Here is a 21,228-nt window from a genome sequence, read left to right as displayed (position 1 = left end):
TATCCCAATGACTTTTGTTTCCACCAGTACCACAGTTTCATTCTTTATACGTGTATATTTATTGTCACATCAATAGGTCATTAGGAGAGAGGGAACACAAATGCCGGAGCTTGGTTTACCATCTTCCAAAACTGCTTTGGCCCCGTTCAGGCATATATCAATGTTCTACTCTGTTAAATCAGATAGCCTCTCTGTTCAGCAAGAACACAAGTCAGGCAATATAATTTTAATAGCAAAATGTCAATGTTGGCTCCTATAAATATAATAGCTAAAGACTATGAATCTTGCTTCCAGCAACAAAACAAAACACAGACTCTTGGTTCTCTCTCACCAGAGTTTGGTCTGAGACTGGCCAATGGCCAGCTCCTGTCAAAATTACAGTTAAAACCAATAAATTGTCATTCTTCTGGGTTTTCTACATTAAGTCAGATGACCAAAAAGCAATATACTTGGAGTACTTTAGCTTCCCTCCCTGCAGAAATGCCTTTTCTATACCATGATTTATGATGCTGCCTTTCTCAAGGGTTAACAGATATTTCTTGCTGTAACTTTTGCAAAATTACAACTGACTTTATTTCATTATGATATTTAATATATTGCACATAAGAAACTAAATTATTCTCTGCATTTAGTTCTAAGAGAGTATTTTTATTTCTCCCCTTAAAGAACTGATAGGCTTCCTTATTAACAGGCAATGTAAAACAAACGATACCTGTCATACCTCTACACAATTGGCTTGACAGCTGAGGTCAGAGCTAGTATTAGTTCTTAAGAACAATAAGCAGATCCTATGGAAGGCAGTGAACTGTATTTAGAAAGCCCATGGACTTATGAATCAGAAAGATCTAAGTTGAAATCCTACCCATGCTACTTTCAAGACTCTAGACAAGTTTCAACTTCTCTGAACTTCATGTTCGTCATCTGTAAAATGGGGAGAATTTCATTTTTAACATTTGCATTATTGTGCCTGCCCCCAGTAAGCTTTACTGGAATTGCTCACAATTCCCTAAGCTACTTCCATGCCTCTGTATAAACCGCTCCCTTTACCTGGAAGGTCTCACCTTCTCCCCCTAATTAGAAAAATACTATATATTCTTCCAGGCTCAGTGTGTCACCTCCTTTACCTGTTGTTCTGATTTTCATATGTTTATATTCTGTGTTCTTACAGTACCCTCTATATACTTCTGTTACATATTTATCACACCTGCCATGCTGACTCTAATTGCAATGTCTGGTTCTTTGAAAGTGTTCCACAAATTATGAATAAATGAACTGACAAAGGCATATATGCAGAAAGATAAAAATCAATGCTCCTTCTACTTCCTTTACAAGTCATATGCTCTCTTTTTACTTCTATGTTCAACCACCTAAATGTAAATGTATTTTTTTGTAAATGTTACTTCCAGTGCATTTTGAGAGTAAGTGGAGAAAAAATTATGACAAACCAATATACAATTGTGTCAGGTGGCATATTTCTACACATCTATACCTCCCATAGGAAAGAGAGATTAAAATATGACAGTTTGCCATTCCTACAACCAAATAAGGCATTACTGGAATAAATTACTATACTTACATGGAAATTGAAATAAAATGAAAAGTTTGCTTAGGACTCATATTTACCTACCTCTTCCCCCAAAATACCCCTGCCACAAGTTGTCTGGCTTTTATTGCTAATAGCATAAATCCTAAGGAGAATCTGTCCTCAGGTCCAGACATTTTTTTGAAAGTTAGATATTAATAATTTTGAAGAAGCCTATTTAAGAATTTCTGTCAGATGGTTATTTAAAAAATCAGAATACATATTTATAATACAATTTAAATTTTGCCATCATTTCAAATAAATATATTTTGAGTTTAAAAACTGAGAAATAACTTTTCATAAGTAACTGTATGACCTAAGGAAAAAATTGTTATACAAGACTTAATAATGTATTTACAACTTCAAATAGAAACCTATGACCTTTTGATAGAAATTAAAGTATCAATTTAAATATACTGTGTGATTCTTCTTTTATCTGAGATGCAGACCAAAAGGACACAATAATTTACTAACCAAGCAGAAGCTAATTAAACAGAACAAACTACATATGTAGGTCACCCTAATTACTCTTTGTTGTTGGTTTTTTGTTTTGTTTTTTTTTTCAAAATGACAATAAGAAACTATTACAGTTGATGAGAACTTCACATAAAATATTTATTTTGGCAACAACTTCTTATTCACTGAAATTACCAAGGGTAATTTATTTCCCCAAATCTGAGCAACGAAATCTGACATATCTGACCTCTCCTATTCACTGTCACCAAAATGATGTTTCTTTTTGCTCTTAATTGCCAAAGTAAAATAGGAGAAAAGTATGGCTAGTTACAGAATTCTAATAGGTCATTCCCACCAAATGGCTTTTCAGTATTAAACAGGCAACAGTCATAGACATACTTGAGTCAAAGATTAAAAAAAAAAACCTTTATAAAATGCTGGAAAATATATCATCAGCATTAAACTTATAATAATAACAATAATAAAGAGATGCACTAAAAAAGGTGAACAGATCACCATCATTCCCACCAGTCCTACCTTTCTGAGATAACCAAAATCTTAATAGAGCTGAAAGAAATCTTGACTGTATAATTCAGAATTTTTTGTTTTGTTTTATTTATGCAGAGGAAATAAGCTAAAAAGGTTGAATGAACTGTCTAAGGACAAACTTGGAAAATGGCAGGCCCAAATCAAAGCAATTTTTGGAGAAAATTCACTTCAGTCATACTATAATAAAAAGGAACAAAGCAAAACAAAGTTCTCTAGCTAACACCTCACAGGCCAAATAGAAAAACAGCAAACTGTGAGCTGACCTGGACACATACTAGAGAAAGCAGTAATGACGTTTCATTTAGTGGAAACAAGACAGGCTTTGGAGTAAGAGAAACCAATGTTTGAATTTGGATCTGTCACTTAATTGGGACCTCAGGGAAATGTCTCTGAGCCCTAATTTTCCTCATTTGGGAAAAGGAGGTAAAAATGATATCTTAAGACTATTTTAAGAATTAATAATATACCAAAACTAAAATATCTGGCATGTTACAGGATTTCAATAAAAGTTATCTACTTCATGTGATTTATGTGGGATTCAAATGAATGTTTTGCAAAGTTTTAGGTAGTATGGAATACTGAGAAAAGCACAGAATTTAGAGTTGAAATCTGTGCTGAATTTGGGTCCACATCTTAACTTTGCTCCTAATTGTCTGTGTTTACAAGTCATTTAACTTCCCAGTACCTCATATATACAAAGAGGGTAACATCTGCCCTACTTAGATTTCAGAGATGCTTTAAGGATCAAATATAAAAACTTTGGTATAAGCACTTTTTAACCGTATGGTTATCCTTACTATCAAGAAAGTAATTGTATTAAAAAGTAGCTTCTTCCCACAAAGATTGGAGAACTCTCCTTTTATAGAGTTAATACCACTTCCCAGGCACCATTGAAGTATTCTTGGGTTTTTATCAACATTTGTTTATAAGTGATATGGTATGGATGTGTGCTCCTCCAAATCTCGTGTTGAAATGTGATCCTCAGTGTTGGAGGGGAGGAATAACTGGAACATGGGGGTGGATCCCTCACAAATGGCTTAATGCCATCCCCTTGGTGATAGCGAGTTCTTGCTTTGGTAGTTCACAGGAGACCTGGTAGTCTAAAAGAGTATGGCAATTCTCCCCGCCCCCCTCCCTTCCACTTTCACCATGTGATACGCCTGCACTGGCTTCACCTTCCACCATGACTGTAAGCTTCCTGAGGCCCTCACCTGGAGCAGATGTTGGCATCATGCTTCCTGTACAGCCTGCAGAACCGTAAGCCAATTAAACTTCTTTTCTATATAAATTACCCAGCATCAAGTATTTCTTTATACTGACGCAAAAATGGACTAATACAATAAGAAACCTACATTCTACTGAACACATTTCCGTAAAACCAACATTTCATACCATTTTTTGAGCTAAGTTTCCAGCAAACTAATTTTGATAGAGTGTTGCTTTTCAAAGATTTGGAGGTTGTGTCAGGATAAAAGACCCTGTAAAGCAACACAGAATTCATTAATGGGAAGATTACTTGGCTTGAGTTACTGAGGGGAAATCTGGTTTTTATTAAACATCCTAAGTTAAACTACTAATACCTTCCAGAAATGAAAATATATACACTAATAAACATTAATACTGAAAAGATCAGCTCATGACCCAGCTGGAAGTTGCTGTAGACCACAAGTTGAGAACCACTGCCTTTGAGGGATAGGAAGGGAAAATGTATGGGTGTGAAGTAATGAGGCCCTTTGGAGTTATGTGACCACTCAGCAAGTCAGCAGCGTGGATAAAAATTGTCTTTCTGGCACTTTCCAATAAATCATCCTGCTGCAATGGATTTTCATGGACAAAAATATAAGCACCTGGTTTCTTCCAAATGTTTACACAAATTAATTCCTATGTCAGTATTATTAGCAGCTATCCTTACTGAACAGATGTGTAAAAAGATGCAGACGGTAAATAATTCCTTTGTGGTCATTCAGAAGAATCAGTAGCAAAGTCACAATTAAATATGATACATTACTGACTTTATAACCTAACTGAGCTCTTGGACTCAGAACCAAGTACCTAAATAAGCACCAAGTGCCAGTCACAATATGTAAGAACCCACTAGCAATATTCATATTAGCAAATCATTTCACTACTCCCTAGCAAACAAACTAAATCAAAGCTGCAAATGCAAGAGAAAAATACCTTTTTCACCTTTGTTGAGCAAATACCAGTGACTATGGTGCTTCTAAAATATTTTAACTTGGCTCAAGATTCATTAAATAGTAAATTCATGTAACTGTACAAGAATAATGTTCAACACAAGCATATAATAGTATATGTTTAGAATAGAATATTGAAGAATAAGTATGTATCTGGTTACCTAGCACAACCACTATGAAGAACACAGGTCTCCAAAAAGTAGACCAGGTTATGCTAGTAAATAAATGTGGTTATCTGTATCCAGCCATCCCCCTCTTTCCCACTCCCCAGTGCCAATCACCATAGCCCACAAACATTCGCAATGGGAATAAGAGTGAAGCCAACAGCAGTACTCTTTCTCCTACTTATGTTAGGAACCAGAGTATCAACATTAGATCCTAACCTTCTAAGGATTCTAATAGTCCAGGTGAATACAAAGTAATTCTCATCTCAAAAACATATATAAAAGTGAGAAAACAGCACTTGAAGTACAAAGTCGGTGTTAAAAATCAACAGTTGTGACCCACCATGACAAATACGTATTTAACTTGAAGATTACCATTATTTCTCTCCATGATAAAACAGAGATTCAAGAATGTGCAACTGACTTGGCTGTCAGAATTAAAATACTAGAAGAGATATCTATAAAATTCTATAATCTCCCTTTGTAGCACAGTTAGGCAGCAGTAACTCTGAACACAGGCTCCGCCATAACTTGCTATGTATGTGGCTTTGGGCACATAACTTGTTATGTGGCTTTGGACAAATCATCCTCATCTGCAAACTGGGTACTAATATGTAGCATCTTTATTATTAGAAGGATAATAATAGTATCTTTAATGTATAGGATTATTAGGACAAAATTAGGTAAAGAATAGAAAATATGACATTTCCTGGCACTAATATTCTATATATAAGAGCAATTAATATCAGCTTGCATTCTATAAAATATAAATAGAAGCTCATATTCTCTAAATATGAGCAATTATTATTAAACCTCAGTCTTGTAAATGGTATAGATATCACTGTTTAGAGGTTCATTTGCTTATAATCTAAGGACAGACATCCTGGGACCTCTTTCTATCCTAATAGGCAAATATACAACCAGAAACAGTTAAAGAACTGTATCTCCCTATCTTTTTACCATATTCTAGAATAATATATATCCCCTGGCGTTATATATCATACTAGTTATAAAAATGTAGTATTATTCAGTGATTGAGAGTTTTGGAATCAATAGATTTTAATCTCAACATCACCTCTCATTAGCTACATGAATTTAAGTAAGTTACTTAATCTCTCTGACCCTGACATAGTTTCCTCAGCTATAAAAGGTAAATAATAATAGCATCAACCTCGTAAAGTTATTGTAGTGATTAAACAATGTCACATATTTTTAGTAATAAGCACTGTACTGGATACATTATTGCTACTATTATTACTCTTACTAGAAAAGGTCAAAAGTCCCTAAACCCTTTAAAACCTCACAGTGTTTGCATTTTGAAAGTTAATGATCTTAAAAAAGGTAAGATATGCAGAAATATATGCCACAGGTAGCAGGCAATGTGAGTACGGTAAAAGTTGATAGTACTTCCAAAGCACTGAAAGAGAAGGGAGCCAGTGATAGTTTCTTGGTGAAAACAGCATTTAGGCAAAGGCCTGAATGCAGGTAAGATAGAACAAAGCATACTTAAGTAACTAAAAGAGTTCTATGTGGTTGAAGCATTCAGATTGAGGTGAGCCATTGGAGGCCTTTGTAAGTCATCTTGAGCTGAGACTTTTATCTTAAAGGTACAGAAACCCACCAGAGTATGACATAGGAATAAAACAGATGGTGTTTTGCTCCTATTTTTATAAGACCATTTCATTTTCATAACTCATCTGATCATCATATCATACATACTCTTGCTACACAAAATATGGTTCACAGACCAGAAACATCAGCAGAACTTGGAAGCCTGTTAAAACTCAGTGAGACACAGTTTTAAGTATTATTATTATTAACCCCATTGTAGAGATAACACTAAGTTATTGGACAAGGTTACACAGCTGGTAAACAATGAAGCAGGCGTGAAACAAGGCATTCTGAATCAAAGCCTGTTCCTTTAGAAACTTATTTTCTAAAATTACCGAAATGAAGAAAAATCATATTTATAAAATTATTCCTTGTAATGTAACCTAAATTTCGTATAGGTCAAAACTTTAAAACCTGCTAAAAATGACTTACTTTATTCACATTCCAAATACATTCTTGCCACAGTAGATTTTCTGTTTTCTATTACGTCTCATTTATCCACCAATGTCAACTATGTGAAATACACCGAAAACTAAACAGGAAACCACAAAAGGATGCAACAAATAAAATAAGGTTAAATAATTCATGTACTACATTTAATGGCACATTACCTATATGAAAGCCCCTCAAAGATTCATGCTGTGTAATACTCAATGAGGGCCTCAATGTTGGGCACTGAGAAGGATACCATAAAAATGCGAAGTCCCTGCCCTGAAAGGGCTTACCAACTAAGTGGGAAGATAAGATGACATCAAAACACTATGGGGACACCGAAGAAGGAGCAGGAAACTTTTACTTGAGGGAGAAAAAAGCCTCAAGGAGAGGTAGTATTTGAGCATGTCTTTGAAGAACCAAAAGAACTAAACCAAGGAGAGATGAGTAAAGAGTGTTCTCATAAAAGCAAGTATAGAGGTAAAAAAGCAAAGGAAAAAGACTTTTATTTCTGACTGATGGAATAACATACATCAGATTTTCCTCTCACTGTAAACAACTAGAAAGTCATACAAAATTATATGTAACAACAGTTTTCAGACAACAGGTAAGAGACAGCCTAGTATAATGATTCCTGAGAGAAGGAAAACAAGAAACGTGAGCCCTATAACGGCTCCAAATCACTACATGGGGAGTGTTTCCAGGCCACAATGCAGAGGGTGAACAAACACAAAGAAAGTTCCAGAAGTGGCCAGGCGTGGTAGCTCATGCCTGTAATCCTAGCACTTTGGGAGGTAGGCGGATCACTTGGGGTCAGGAGTTCAAGACCAGGCTGGACAACATGGTAAAACCACGTCTCTGCTAAAAATTCAAAAATTAGCCAGGCATGGTGGTACACGCCTGTAATCCTAGCTACTGTGGAGGCTGAGACAGGAGAGTCGCTTGAACCCAGAAAGTTGCAGTGGGCTGAGATGACACTAGTGCACTCCAACCTGGGCAAAACAGTGAGACCCCATCTCAAAAAAAAGGAAAAAAAGAATAAAGTTTTTAAAAAATGATGAATAAACTCAAAATACACTGTATGGGAGAATACATTTTTAAGCATATGCCAAAAAAAGAACCCATATCCATAATATATAAAGAAATCTTACAAAAAAAAACAGTCAAACCAAATTTTTTTTAATGGGCAAAAGATTCAAACTGGTATATCACAAAAGAGTGTATCTCAGTCAGCAAGAAGCATATGAAATGTTTATAAAATTTATAACATATGAAAGACTAACTTCATTAGTCTTCAGGAAAATAAAAATTAAAACTGCAAGAGGATATTACAACATATCCAACAGAAAGGCTAAAACGAAAAACACAAATTACTAAATGCGATAAATACAAAATACACACACACAAAAAAAAGAAAAGAAATTCCTGACAAGGATGTAGGAAGGAGCAACACTGGACAGAGGGGAGATAAACTGGCACAATCATATTGGAAAACCGTTGGACACAATCTACTAAGCTGAAGATACGTATATTCTCTTGACTGTAATTCTACTCCTCAGTTTCTACTCAACTGAAATACCTAAAAATCTTTATTAAGAAACATAGGAAAGTTCTTCACTCAGAAACCTAGAAGGTTCATGGAAGCATTAACTCTAATGTTCCCAAAATGAAAATTACTGAAACCAACAGCAAGAGTAGATAAATAAATTCACATTCATATAATGGAATACTATTTGGCATTAAACATGAACAAACTGCAACCATATGAAGGTAAGAACGACTCTACAAACACAATGTTGAAAAGAGCCACCACATGTACATATATGATTCTATTTCTATAAAGTTCAAAATTAGGCAAAACCAATCTGGTTTGAGTCTTGGTGGTGGCTAGTCTGGCTGGAGATGTGGTAAATGGAAGGAAGCATGAGGAGGCTTTGGGGTCCTGTTTTGGGGTCCTGTTTCTTGATTGAGATTCTGCTCACATGGGTGTGTTTGCTTTGTGAAAATTCAAGCTCTATGGACACAACTTCTCCATAACTTACCGTGGGGTTATATCCTGATAAACCCATTGTAAGTTGAAAATATCATAAGTTGAAAATGTATTTAATGCACCTAGCCTACTGATGATGAAACCTTAGCCTAGACTACTTTTAAGGTGTCAGAACACTTACATTAGCTTACAGTTGGGCAAAATCATCTAACACAAAACTTATTTTATAACACAGCATTGAATACCATACACAGATGAGCATTTTGTAGACTTGATGGGATGTGAAAACATAAAACACAATATCCAAAAAACACTAGCAACAGAGTACATTATGGAGTACCAGTTGTTCACCCTCATGATCATGTGGCTGACTGAGAGCTGCAGCTCACTGTCACTGCCTAGCATAGCAAGAAAATATCATACCACATATTGCTAGCCTGGAAAAAGATCAAAATTCAAAATTCATAGTGTGGTTTCTACCAAATGCATATAACTTTTGCACATTGTAAAACTGAAAAATCTTAAGTTAAATCATCATTAAATCAAACCATTGTAAGTCCGGGACCACTTGAATACAGATTTGTACACTTGTCTGCATGGACTAACTTCAAAATACTTGCAAAAATATTTTAAAAATTTGAGAAAATTCTATCACCATACAATCATGCACTGCATAATGATGTTTTAATCAACAACAAACCACATACAAGATGGCGGTCCCACAGATTATAGTATAGTATTTTTATTCTATGCTTAGATATATTTAGATACATAAATACTCACCATTGTGTTATAGTTGCCTACAGTATTCAGTATGGTAACATGCTGTACAAGTTTATAGCCTAAGAGCCAGAGGCTATACCATATAGCCTAGGTGTGTAGTAGTTTATATCATCTGGACTTGTGTAAGCATACTCTATGATGGCAGCTCATCAAGGAAATCACCAAAGGATGCATTTCCAGAATATATCCCTGTCATTAAGTGATATGTGACTGTATTGACACAAAAAATGACTATTTGAGCTTGTGATGAAGAAGAAAGGAGAACTACTGAATGTGGAGTTTAGGCTGTTTGTATGGTATTTCCACTCACCTTTGTCTTGTAATGCAATTTGTTGCTTATGCAGTAATGCCACCTCCCGTCCCAAAGCTTTCTTCTGCCGCTCCAGTTCATTTTGAAGCACCAAAATTTTTAACTGCAGGCATTCACTTTTTTTTTTCTAAATAAATAAAATCACAGGTATATTTATGAATACAAATGTCATGACTATGAATAATTATATACTCACAATGTTTAAAAATAAATAATGGCTTAAAACATTTTAATACTCATCAAACTTATGGAACTCTTGAGTAACTTAATTATCAGCACCATCCTTTTAATGAAAATCATATAGAAATAAGCAAAGAATAAGAGTAAAAGTAAATCTTAAGTCTGGGGACCCAACAGACACTACACAAAATATCTCAGGTACCTTCCCTGATACCACAATACAATACAATAAGATTTTTAAAACTTAATAACAAATAAGTTCTCAAAAAGTTAAATACAGAGGAACCATAAGACCCAGCAATTCCATTTCTAGGTATATACCAAGAGAACTGAACACATGTCCACACAAAAACCTGAACACAAATGTTCATAGCAGCATTACTCATAATAGCCGAACGACATAAAGAACCCAAATGTCCATCAACTGATGAAAGGATAAATAAAATGTGGCCTATCCATACAATCAAATATTATTTTGTAATAAAAAGAAATTAAGTACTGACAAATGCTACAACATGGATGAACCTTAAAAACATTATGCTAAGTTAAAGAATCCAGTTTTAAAAGGCCACACACTATACGGCTCCATTTATATGAAATGTCCAGAATAGGCAAATCCATAGAAACAAAAAGTAGATTTCCACGTTTGCCAAACCAAACCAAGGTGCTCTAACCCCACTGCCTGTTTCAAAGAAGGCCAAGCAGAGGCCTGAGGTTTTCATCCCTGCTAGGCAGTAACCAAACGAGTCCCATGTGGTAACTACTGACACCACATGGGGATCCTGCCACCCACCTGTCTGTAATGAGATAACCCTCTACCATCCCCAGTGCAGTGGTATTAGAGAAGGCCTAGTTGAGAGTCACTTTCACTACTACCCAGTGCTAATGAGGCCACCCTCCTTTTTGTGATACCAGTGGAAGATATGTGGGGAGAAGTAACAAGGCATTCCTACTCCTCCTAGCTAAGAATTTACCAGTGGAGGCCTAGTAGGGAGCCACACCTGGCCGGTATTAATTAAGGCAAGGGGAGCTTTCTCCCCTGCCACTTAGCCAATGGAAGCTGCATAGGGAATCTGGACTTCTATACTCATCTGGCAGTAATGAAATGGCATCTCTTCTTTCCCCTACCAGAGAGGTCTCAGAGGAAGCCAGCTAAAACAGAGGGCTTAAATAAGATCCAGAGACTTAAAACATAATGCCCAAAATGTCCAAGTTTCAATCAAAAACCACTCACCACACCAAGAACCAGGAAAATGTCAAACAAAATGAAAAAGGACAAACAACAGATGCCAATACTGACATGATAGATGTGTTACAATTTTCTGATAAAGACCTAAAAGTAGCCAACATAAAAATGCTTCAATAGCAATTAAGAATATGCTTGAAACAAATGAAAAAGTAGGAAAAAAAAAACTAGAAAGTCTCAGCAAAGAAACAGAAGATATAAAGAACCAAATGGAAATTTTAGAACAAAAAAATAACAAAAACTCAGTGAATGGGCTCAATGGCAGAACAGAGGAAGCAGGGAAAAGTCTGTGAACAGAATACTGAAACTACCAATTTTGGCAACAGAGAGAAAATAGTCGTGAAAAAAAATGAACAAAACATCAGGCACCTGTGTAACTATACCAAAAGAGCTAACTTTTGTATCATCAGAGTACTAGAAAGAAAACGGAAACAGAGAAGGACTGAAAAAGTATTTGAAAAAATAATGGAGCCAGGCAAGGTGGCTCATGCCTGTAATCCCAACGACTCAGTGGTTGAGGCAGGAGGATCATTCAAGCCTAGGAGTTTGAGGCTGAGGTAAGCTATGATGATGCCATTGTACTTCAGCCTGAGTATCACAGCAAGACCCTATCACAAGAAAGAAAGAAAGAAAAAGAAAAAGAAAGAAAGAAAGAAAGAAAGAAAGAAAGAAAGAAAGAAAGAAAGAAAGAAAGAGAAAAAGAAAATAAATAATGGCTAAAAACTTGCCAAATTAGGGGTAGGCACAGTGGCTCACGCCTGTAATCTCAGCATTTTGGGAGGCTGAGGTGGGCAGATCACATGGGGTCAGGAGTTTGAGACCAGCCTGGCCAACATGGTGAAACGCCATCTCTACTAAAAATACAAAAATTAGCTGGGCACAGTAGTGGGCGCCTGTAATCCCAGCTATTCGGGAGGCTGAGGTGGAAAAATCGCTTGAACCCGGGAGGTGGAGGTTGCAGTGAGCCAACATCATGCCACTACACTCCAGCCTGGGCGACAGAGCAAGACACTGTCTAAAAAAATTTAAAAACTTACCAAATTAGGCAGAAGAAAGAAATCTACATATTCAAGAAGCCAGTTAAATCCAAAAAGAATAAATCCAATACAGAAAAATCAATGAAACCAACAACTGGTTCTTTGAAAAGGTAAATAAAATTGATAAAACTCTAGCCAGGGCCGGGTCTGTAATCCCAGCACTTTGGGAGACTGAGGCAGGCGGATCACCGGAGGTCAGGAGTTTGAGACCAGCCTGGTCAACATGACAAAACCCCATCTCTACTAAAAATACAAAATTAGTTGGGCATGGTGGCAGGCACCTGTAATCCCAGCTATTTGAGAGGCTGAGGCAGGAGAATTGCTTGAACCTGGGAGGTGAAGGTTGCAGTTAGTTGAGGTCGCACCACTGCACACCAGCCTGGGCAACAAGAGTGAAACACTATCTCAAAAAAAAAAAAAAAAAAATTCTAGCCAGACTCTTCAAGGAAAAAAGAGAAAAGTCAAAAATTACTAATATGAAGAAAGACGGGTTATCACAATTGATCTCACAAACATCAGAAGAATAAAAAAACACTATAAACAACCCTATGCCCAGAAGTTTGGTAACTTAGATAATGTAAACAAATCTTTGAAAGACAATCTACCAAAACTCAGAGTAGGAGAAAGAGATAATAAAGAAATTAGGCTGGACATTGGCACATGGCCGTAATCTCAGCACTTTAGGAGGCCCAGGTGGGAGGATTGCTTGAGCCCAGAAGTTTGAGACCAGCCTAGGCAATACAGTGAAACCTCGACTATGAAAATAAAAAATAACAAAATTGGCTGGATGCGGTGGCATGCACCTGTAGTCCCAGCTACTCAGGAGGCTGAGGGGAAAGGATCACTTGAGCTCAGGAGTTCAAGGCTAGAGTGAGCCATGATCGTGCCACTATACTCAGTCTGGGCAACAGAGCAAGACCCTGTCTCAAAAAAAAAAAAAAAAAAAAGAGAGAGATAGAGAAATTAAATTAACAATTACTAACCTTCCGAAACAGGGGAAAAAAAAAGGTCTAGCTGGTTTCACAGTGAATTCTACTAAATGTTTAAATAAGAAACAATATTGGAAAAAAGAGGCAGGCAGGTTCCAAGATGGCCGAATAGGAACAGCTCCAGTCTACAGCTCCCAGCGTGAGCAATGCAGAAGATGGATCATTTCTGCATTTCCAACTGAGGTGCCGGGTTCTTCTCACTAGGGCTTGTAGGACAGTGGGTGCAGGACAGTGGGTACAGCCCACAGACCGTGAGCCAAAGCAGGGCAAGGCATCGCCTCATCAGGGAAGCACAAGGGGTCGGGGAATTCCCTTTCCTAGCCAAGGGAAGCCACCACAGACGGCACCTGGAAAATCACACCTGGAAAATCAGGTCATGCCCACCCTAATACTGTGCTTTTCGAATGGTCTTAGCAAACAGCACACCAGGAGATTATATCCCCCGCCTGGCTCAGAAGGTCCTCTGCCCATGGAGCCTTGCTCACTGCTAGCACAGTAGTCTGAGACTGAACTGCAAGGCAGCAGCCAGGGTGGGGGAGGGGCGCCCACCATTGCTGAGGCTTGAGCAGGTAAACAAAGCGGCCCAGAAGCTCGAACTGGGTGGAGCCCACTGCAGCTCAAAGAGGCCTGCCTGCCTCTGTAGGCTCCATCTCTGGGGCAGGGCATAGCCGAACAAAAGGCAGCAGAAACTTCTGCAGACTTAAACATCCCTGTCTGACAGCTTTGAAGAGAGTAGTGGTTCTCCCAGCACGGAGTTTGAGATCTGAGAATGCACAGACTGCCTCCTCAAGTGGGTCCCTGACCCCCAAGTAGTCTAACTGGGAGGCACCTCCCAGTAGGAGCCGACTGACACCTCATACGGTCAGGTGCCCCTCTGACATGAAGCTTCCAGAAGAACAATCAGGCAGCAACATTTGCCGTTCTGCAATATTTGCAGTTCTGCAGCCTCCACTGGTGATACCCAGGTGAACAGGGCCTGGAGTGGACGTCCAGCAAACTCCAACAGACCTGCAGCTGAGGGTCCTGACTGTTAGAAGGAAAACTAACAAACAGAAAGGATATCCACACCAAAACTCCATCTGTACGTCACCATCATCAAAGACCAACGGTAGATAAAACCACAAAGATGGGGAGAAACCAGAGTAGAAAAGCTGAAAATTCTAAAAATCAGAGTGCCTCTTCTCCTCCAAAGGAATGCAGCTCCTTGCCAGCAACTGAACAAAGCAAGACGGAGAAAGACTTTGACAAGTTGAGAGAAGAAGGATTCAGAAGATCGGTAATAACAAACTTCTCCGAGCTAAAGGAGGATGTCCGAACCCATCACAAAGAAGCTAAAAACCTTGAAAAAAGATTGGACGAATGTCTAACTAGAATAAACAGTGTAGAGAAGACCTTAAATGACTGGATGGAACTGAAAACCATGGCACAAGAACTATGTGATGCAGTCACAAGCTTCAGTAGCCGATTCAATCAACTGGAAGAAAGGGTATCAGTGATTGAAGATCAAATGAATGAAATGAAGCAAGAAGAGAAGTTTAGAGAAAAAAGAGTAAAAAGAAATGAACAAAGCTTCCAACAAATATGGGACTATGTGAAAAGACCAAACCTACGTCTGACTTTGTACCTGAAAGTGATGGGGAGAATGGAACCAAGGTGGAAAACACTCTGCAGGATATTATCCAGGAGAACTTCCCCAACCTAGCAAGGCAGGCCAGCATTCAAATTCAGGAAATACAGAGAACGCCACAAAGATAGTCCTCAAGAAGAGCAACTCCAAGACACATAATTGTCAGATTCACCAAAGTGGAAATGCAGGAAAAAATGTTAAGGGCAGCCAGAGAGAAAGGTCGGGTTACCCACAAAGGGAAGCCCATCAGAATAACAGCGGATGTCTTGGCAGAAACAATACAAGCCACAAGAGAGTGGGGGCCAATATTCAACATTCTTGAAGAAAAGAATCTTCGGCCGGGCGTGGTGGCTCAAGCCTGTAATCCCAGCACTTTGGGAGGCCGAGGCGGGCGGATCACGAGGTCAGGAGATCGAGACCATCCTGGCTAACACGGTGAAATCCCGTCTCTATTAAAAATACAAAAAATTAGCCAGGCACGTTGGCAGGCGCCTGTAGTCCCAGCTACTCGGGAGGCTGAGGCAGGAGAATGGCGTGAACCTGGGAGGCGGAGTTTGCAGTGAGTCGAGATTGCGCCACTGCACTCCAGCCTGGGGGACAGAGAAAGACTCCATCTCAAAAAAAAAAAAAAAAAAAAAGAAAGAAAAGAATTTTCAACCCAGAATTTCATATCCAGCCAAACTAAGCTTCCTAAGTGAAGGAGAAATAAAATCCTTTACAGACAAGCAAATGCTGACAGATTTTGTCACCACCAGGCCTGCCCTACAAGAGCTCCTGAAGGAAGCACTAAACATGGAAAGAACTGGTACCAGCCAATGCAAAAACATGCCAAATTGTAAAGATCATAGATGCTAGGAAGAAACTGCAACCACTAACGAGCAAAATAACCAGCTAACATCATAATGACAGGATCAAATCCACACATAACAATATTAACCTTAAATGTAAATGGGCTAAATGCTCCAATTAAAAGACACAGACTGGCAAATTGGATAGAGTCAAGACCCATAAGTGTGCTGTATTCAGGAGACCCATCTCACGTGCAGAGACACACATAGGCTCAAAATAAAGGGACGGAAGAAGATCTACCAAGCAAACGGAAAACACAAAAAAGCACAGGTTGCAATCCTAGTCTCTGATAAAACAGACTTTAAACCAACAAAGATCAAAAGAGACAAAGAAAGGCCGGGCGCGGTGGCTCATGCCTGTAATCCCAGCACTTTGGGAGGCCGAGGCGGGTGGATCACGAGGTCAGGAGATCAAGACTATCCTGGTTAACACGGTGAAACCCCGTCTCTACTAAAAATACAAAAAATTAGCCGGGCGCGGTGGCGGGCGCCTGTAGGAGGCAGAGAATGGGTGAGCCGGAGGGGAGTTGCAGTGAGCCGAGCGGCCATGCATTAGCCTGGGGAAGAGCAAGATCCGTCTCAGACAAAGAAGGCCATTACATAATGGTAAAGGGATCAATTCAGCAAGAAGCGCTAACTATCTAAATATATATGCACCCAACACAGGAGCACCCAGATTAATAAAGCAAGTCCTTAGAGACATAAAAAGAGACTTAGAGTCCCACACAATAATAATGGGAGACTTTAACACCCCACTGTCAACATCAGACAGATCCATGAGACAGAAAGTTAACAAGAATATCCAGGAATTGAACTCAGCTCTGCACCAAGCAGACCTAAAAGACATCTACAGAACTCTCCACCCCAAATCAACAGAATATACACTCTTCTCAGCACCACATCGCACTTATTCCAAAATTGACCACATAGTTGGAAGTAAAGCACTCCTTGGCAAATGTAAAAGAACAGAAATTATAACAAACAGTCTCTCAGATCACAGTGCAATAAAACTAGAACTCAGTACTAAGAAACTCACTCAAAACCGTTCAACTACGTGGAAACTGAACAACCTGATCCTGAATGACTACTGGGTACATAACGAAATGAAGGCAGAAATAAAGATGTTCTTTGAAACCAATGAGAACAAAGACACAACATACCAGAATCTCTGGGACACATTTAAAGCAGTGTTTAGAGGGAAATTTATAGCACTAAATGCCCACAAGAGAAAGCAGGAAAGATCTAAAACTGACACCCTAACATCACAATTAAAAGAACTAGAGAAGAGCAAACACATTCAAAAGCTAGCAGAAGGCAAGAAATAACTAAGATCAGAGCAGAACTGAAGGAGACAGAGACACAAAAAACCCTTCAAAAAAATCAATGAATCCAGGAGCTGATTTTTTGAAAAAAATCAACAAAATTGATAGACTGCTAGCAAGACTAATAAAGAAGAGGGAAGAATCAAATAGACACAATAAAAAATGATAAAGGAGATATCACCACTGATCCCACAGAGATACAAACTACCATCAGAGAATACTATAAATACCTCTATACAAATTAGAAAATCTAGAAGAAATAGATACATTCCTGGACATATACACCCTCCCAAGACTAAACCAGAAAGAAGTTGAATCTCTGAATAGAGCAATAACAGGCTCTGAAATTCAGGCAATAATTAAGAGCCTACCAATCAAAAAAAGTCCAGGGCCAGATGGATTCACAGCCGAATTCCACCAGAGGTACAAAGAGGAGCTGGTACCATTCCTTCTGAAATTATTCCAATAATAGAAAAAGAGGGAATCCTCCCTAACTCATTTTATGAGGCCAGCATCATCCTGATACCAAAACCTGACAGAGACACAACAAAAAAAGAATTTTAGACCAATATCCCTGATGAACATTGATGTAAAAACCCTCAATAAAACACTGGCAAACCGAATCCAGCAGCACATCAAAAAGCTTATCCACCATGATCAAGTGGGCTTCATCCCTAGGATGCAAGGCTGGTTCAACATACGCAAATCAATAAACGTAATCCATCATATAAACAGAACCAAAGACAAAAACCACATGATTATCTCAATAGATGCAGAAAAGGCCTTCAACAAAATTCAACAGCCCTTTATGCTAAAAACTCTCAATAACTTCGGTATTGATGGGACATATCTCAAAATAATAAGAGCTATTTATGACAAACCCACAGCCAATATCATACTGAATGGGCAAAAACTGGAAGCATTCCCTTTGAAAACTGGCACAAGACAGGGATGCCCTCTCTCACCACTCCTATTCAACAGTGTTGGAAGTTCTGGCCAGGGCAATCAGGCAGGAGAAAGAAATAAAGGGTATTCAATTAGGAAAAGAGGAAGTCAAATTGTCCCTGTTTGCAGATGACATGATTGTATATCTAGAAAACCCCATCGTCTCAGCCCAAAATTTCAAGCTGATAAGCAACTTCAGCAAAGTCTCAGGATATAAAATCAATGTGCAAAAATCACAAGCATTCCTATACACCAATAACAGACAAAGAGCCAAATCATGAGTGAACTCTCATTCACAATTGCTTCAAAGAGAATAAAATACCTAGGAATCCAACTTATAAGGGGTGTGAAGGACCTCTTCAAGAACTACAAACCATTGCTCAATTAAATAAAAGAGGATACAAACAAATGGAAGAACATTCCATGCTCATGGATAGGAAGAATCAATATCATGAAAATGGCCATACTGCCCAAGGTAATTTATAGATTCAATGGCATCCCCATCAAGCTACCAATGACTTTCTTCACAGAATTGGAAAAAACTACTTTAAAGTTCATATGGAACCAAAAAAGAGCCCACATTGTCAACACAATCCTAAGCCAAATGAACAAAACTGGAGGCATCACAATACTTGACTTCTAACTATACTACAAGGCTACAGTAACCAAAACAGCATGGTACTGGTACTAAAACAGAGATACAGATCAATGGAACAGAACAGAGCCCTCAGAAATAATACCACACATCTACAACCATCTAATCTTTGACAAACCTGACAAAAACAAGAAATGGGGAAAGGATTCCCTATTTAATAAATCGTGCTGGGAAAACTGGCTAGCCATATGTAGAAAGCTGAAACTGGATCCCTTCCTTACACCTTATACAAAAATTAATTCAAGATGGATTAAAGACTTAAATGTCAGACGTAAAACCATAAAAACCCCTAGAAGAAAACCTAGGCAATACCATTCAGGACATAGGCATGGGCAAGGACTACATGTCTAAAACACTAAAAGCAACAGCAACAAAAGCCAAAGTTGAGAAATGGGATCTAATTAAACTAAAGAGCTTCTTCATAGCAAAAGAAACTACCATCAGAGTGAACATGCAACCTACAGAATGGGAGAAAATTTTTGCAATCTACCCATCTGACAAAGGGCTAATATCCAGAATCTACAAAGAACTTAAACAAATTTACAAGAAAAAAATCAAACAACCCCATCAAAAAGTGGGCGAAGGATATGAACAGACGCTTCTCAAAAGAAGACATTTATGCAGCCAACAGACACATGAAAAAATACCCATCATCACTGGCCATCAGAGAAATGCAAATCAAAATCACAATGAGACACCATCTCACACCAGTTAGAATGGCAATCATTAAAAAGTCAGGAAATAACAGGTGCTGGAGGGGATATGGAGAAATAGGAACGTTTTTACACTGTTGGTGGGACTGTAAACTAGTTCAACCATTGTGGAAGACAGTGTGGCGATTCCTCAAGGATCTAGAACTAGAAATACCATTTGACCCAGCAATCCCATTACTGGATATATACCCAAAGGATTATAATCATGCTGCTATAAAGACACATGCACATATATGTTTATTGCAGCACTATTCACAATAGCAGAGACTTGGAACCAACCCAAATGTCCATCAATGATAGACTGGATTAAGAAAATGTGGCACATATACACCATGGAATACTATGCAGCCATAAAAAATGATGAGTTCATGTCCTTTGTAGGGACACAGATGAAGCTGGAAACCATCATTCTCAGCAAACTATCTGAAGAACAAAAAACCAAATACCGCAGCATGTTCTCACTCATAGGTGGGAATTGAACAATGAGAACACTTGGACACAGGAAGGGGAACATCACACACTGGGGCCTGTTGTGGGGTGGGGGGAGGCGGGAGGGAAGGCATCAGGAGATATACCCAATGTAAATGACGAGTTAATGGGTGCAGCACACCAACATGGCACATGTATACATATGTAACAAACCTGCACGTTGTGCACATGTACCCTAGAACTTAAAGTATAAGAAAAAAGAAACAATACCAGTTCTTCAGAATCTCTTCCAGAAATTAGAAGTTGATTAACACTTGCTAACTCATTCTATGAAGCCAGCATCACCCCAACACAAAAACCAGACAAAGACACTATAAAAATATTAGCAAATCAAATCCAACAATGTATAAGAATAATTACACAACATGGCAACATGTAATTTATCCCGGTTAGGCAAGGTTGGTTCAACAGTCAAAGAGCAATTAATGTAATTCATCACATCAACAGGCTAAGGAAGAAAAAATGATATGATCATACATATTGATAGATGCAGAAAAAGCATGTGACAAAATCCAACAATGATTCATGATAAAAACTTTCAGCTAACTAGGAAAAGAGGAGAACTTCCTTAACTGGTAAAGAACATCTACCAAATAACCTACAGCTAACATCATACTTAATAGTAAGAAACTAGATGCTTATCCCCTAAGTTTGAGAACAAGACAAGGATGTCCCCTTTCGCTCCTATTCAACATAGTTATGCTTGAAGTCCTGGCTAATGAAGTAAGACAAGAAAAAGAAAGAAAAGCTACACACGTTGGGAAAGAAGAAATAAAACTGTCTTTAGCTGCAGATAATATTATTGTCTCTATATAGAAAATCCAAAATAATTGACAAACAAAACAAAAAAACACTCTCCTGGAAAAAGCAATTACAGCAAGACTGCAGAATATAGAATTAATATGTATAAAAAGTTAGATGGCTTTCGGTGCAACAGCAATGAATAAGTGGAATCGAATTATCCAATTATCCATCACATTATTTTGTTAATATCAAAATGGATTCTGAAGTTTATATAAAGGCAAAAGACCCAGAATACACAATACAATATTGAAGAAGAAGAACAAAGTTGGAAGACTGACAGCAGCCAATGTCTAGAATTACC

General features: G+C 38.2%; 1 protein-coding gene across 1 annotated transcript in view; it reads right to left on the bottom strand.

The window, feature by feature from the left end:
• UVRAG (UV radiation resistance associated) overlaps positions 1–21,228 on the bottom strand; it is a 333,170-nt gene that overhangs the window by 152,553 nt on the left and 159,389 nt on the right. Inside the window, exon 8 of the mRNA XM_032166960.2 lies at positions 10,073–10,199. Coding sequence (XP_032022851.1) covers positions 10,073–10,199 — 127 coding nt within the window. The remainder of the gene's footprint in view (positions 1–10,072; positions 10,200–21,228) is intronic.

This window comes from Hylobates moloch, unplaced genomic scaffold (genome assembly GCF_009828535.3).
Source record: "Hylobates moloch isolate HMO894 unplaced genomic scaffold, HMol_V3 SCAFFOLD_11, whole genome shotgun sequence".
NCBI lineage: Eukaryota > Metazoa > Chordata > Mammalia > Primates > Hylobatidae > Hylobates > Hylobates moloch.
The sequence above is the reverse complement of the archived record's forward strand: the minus strand, read 5'-3'. Positions and strand labels throughout refer to the sequence as shown.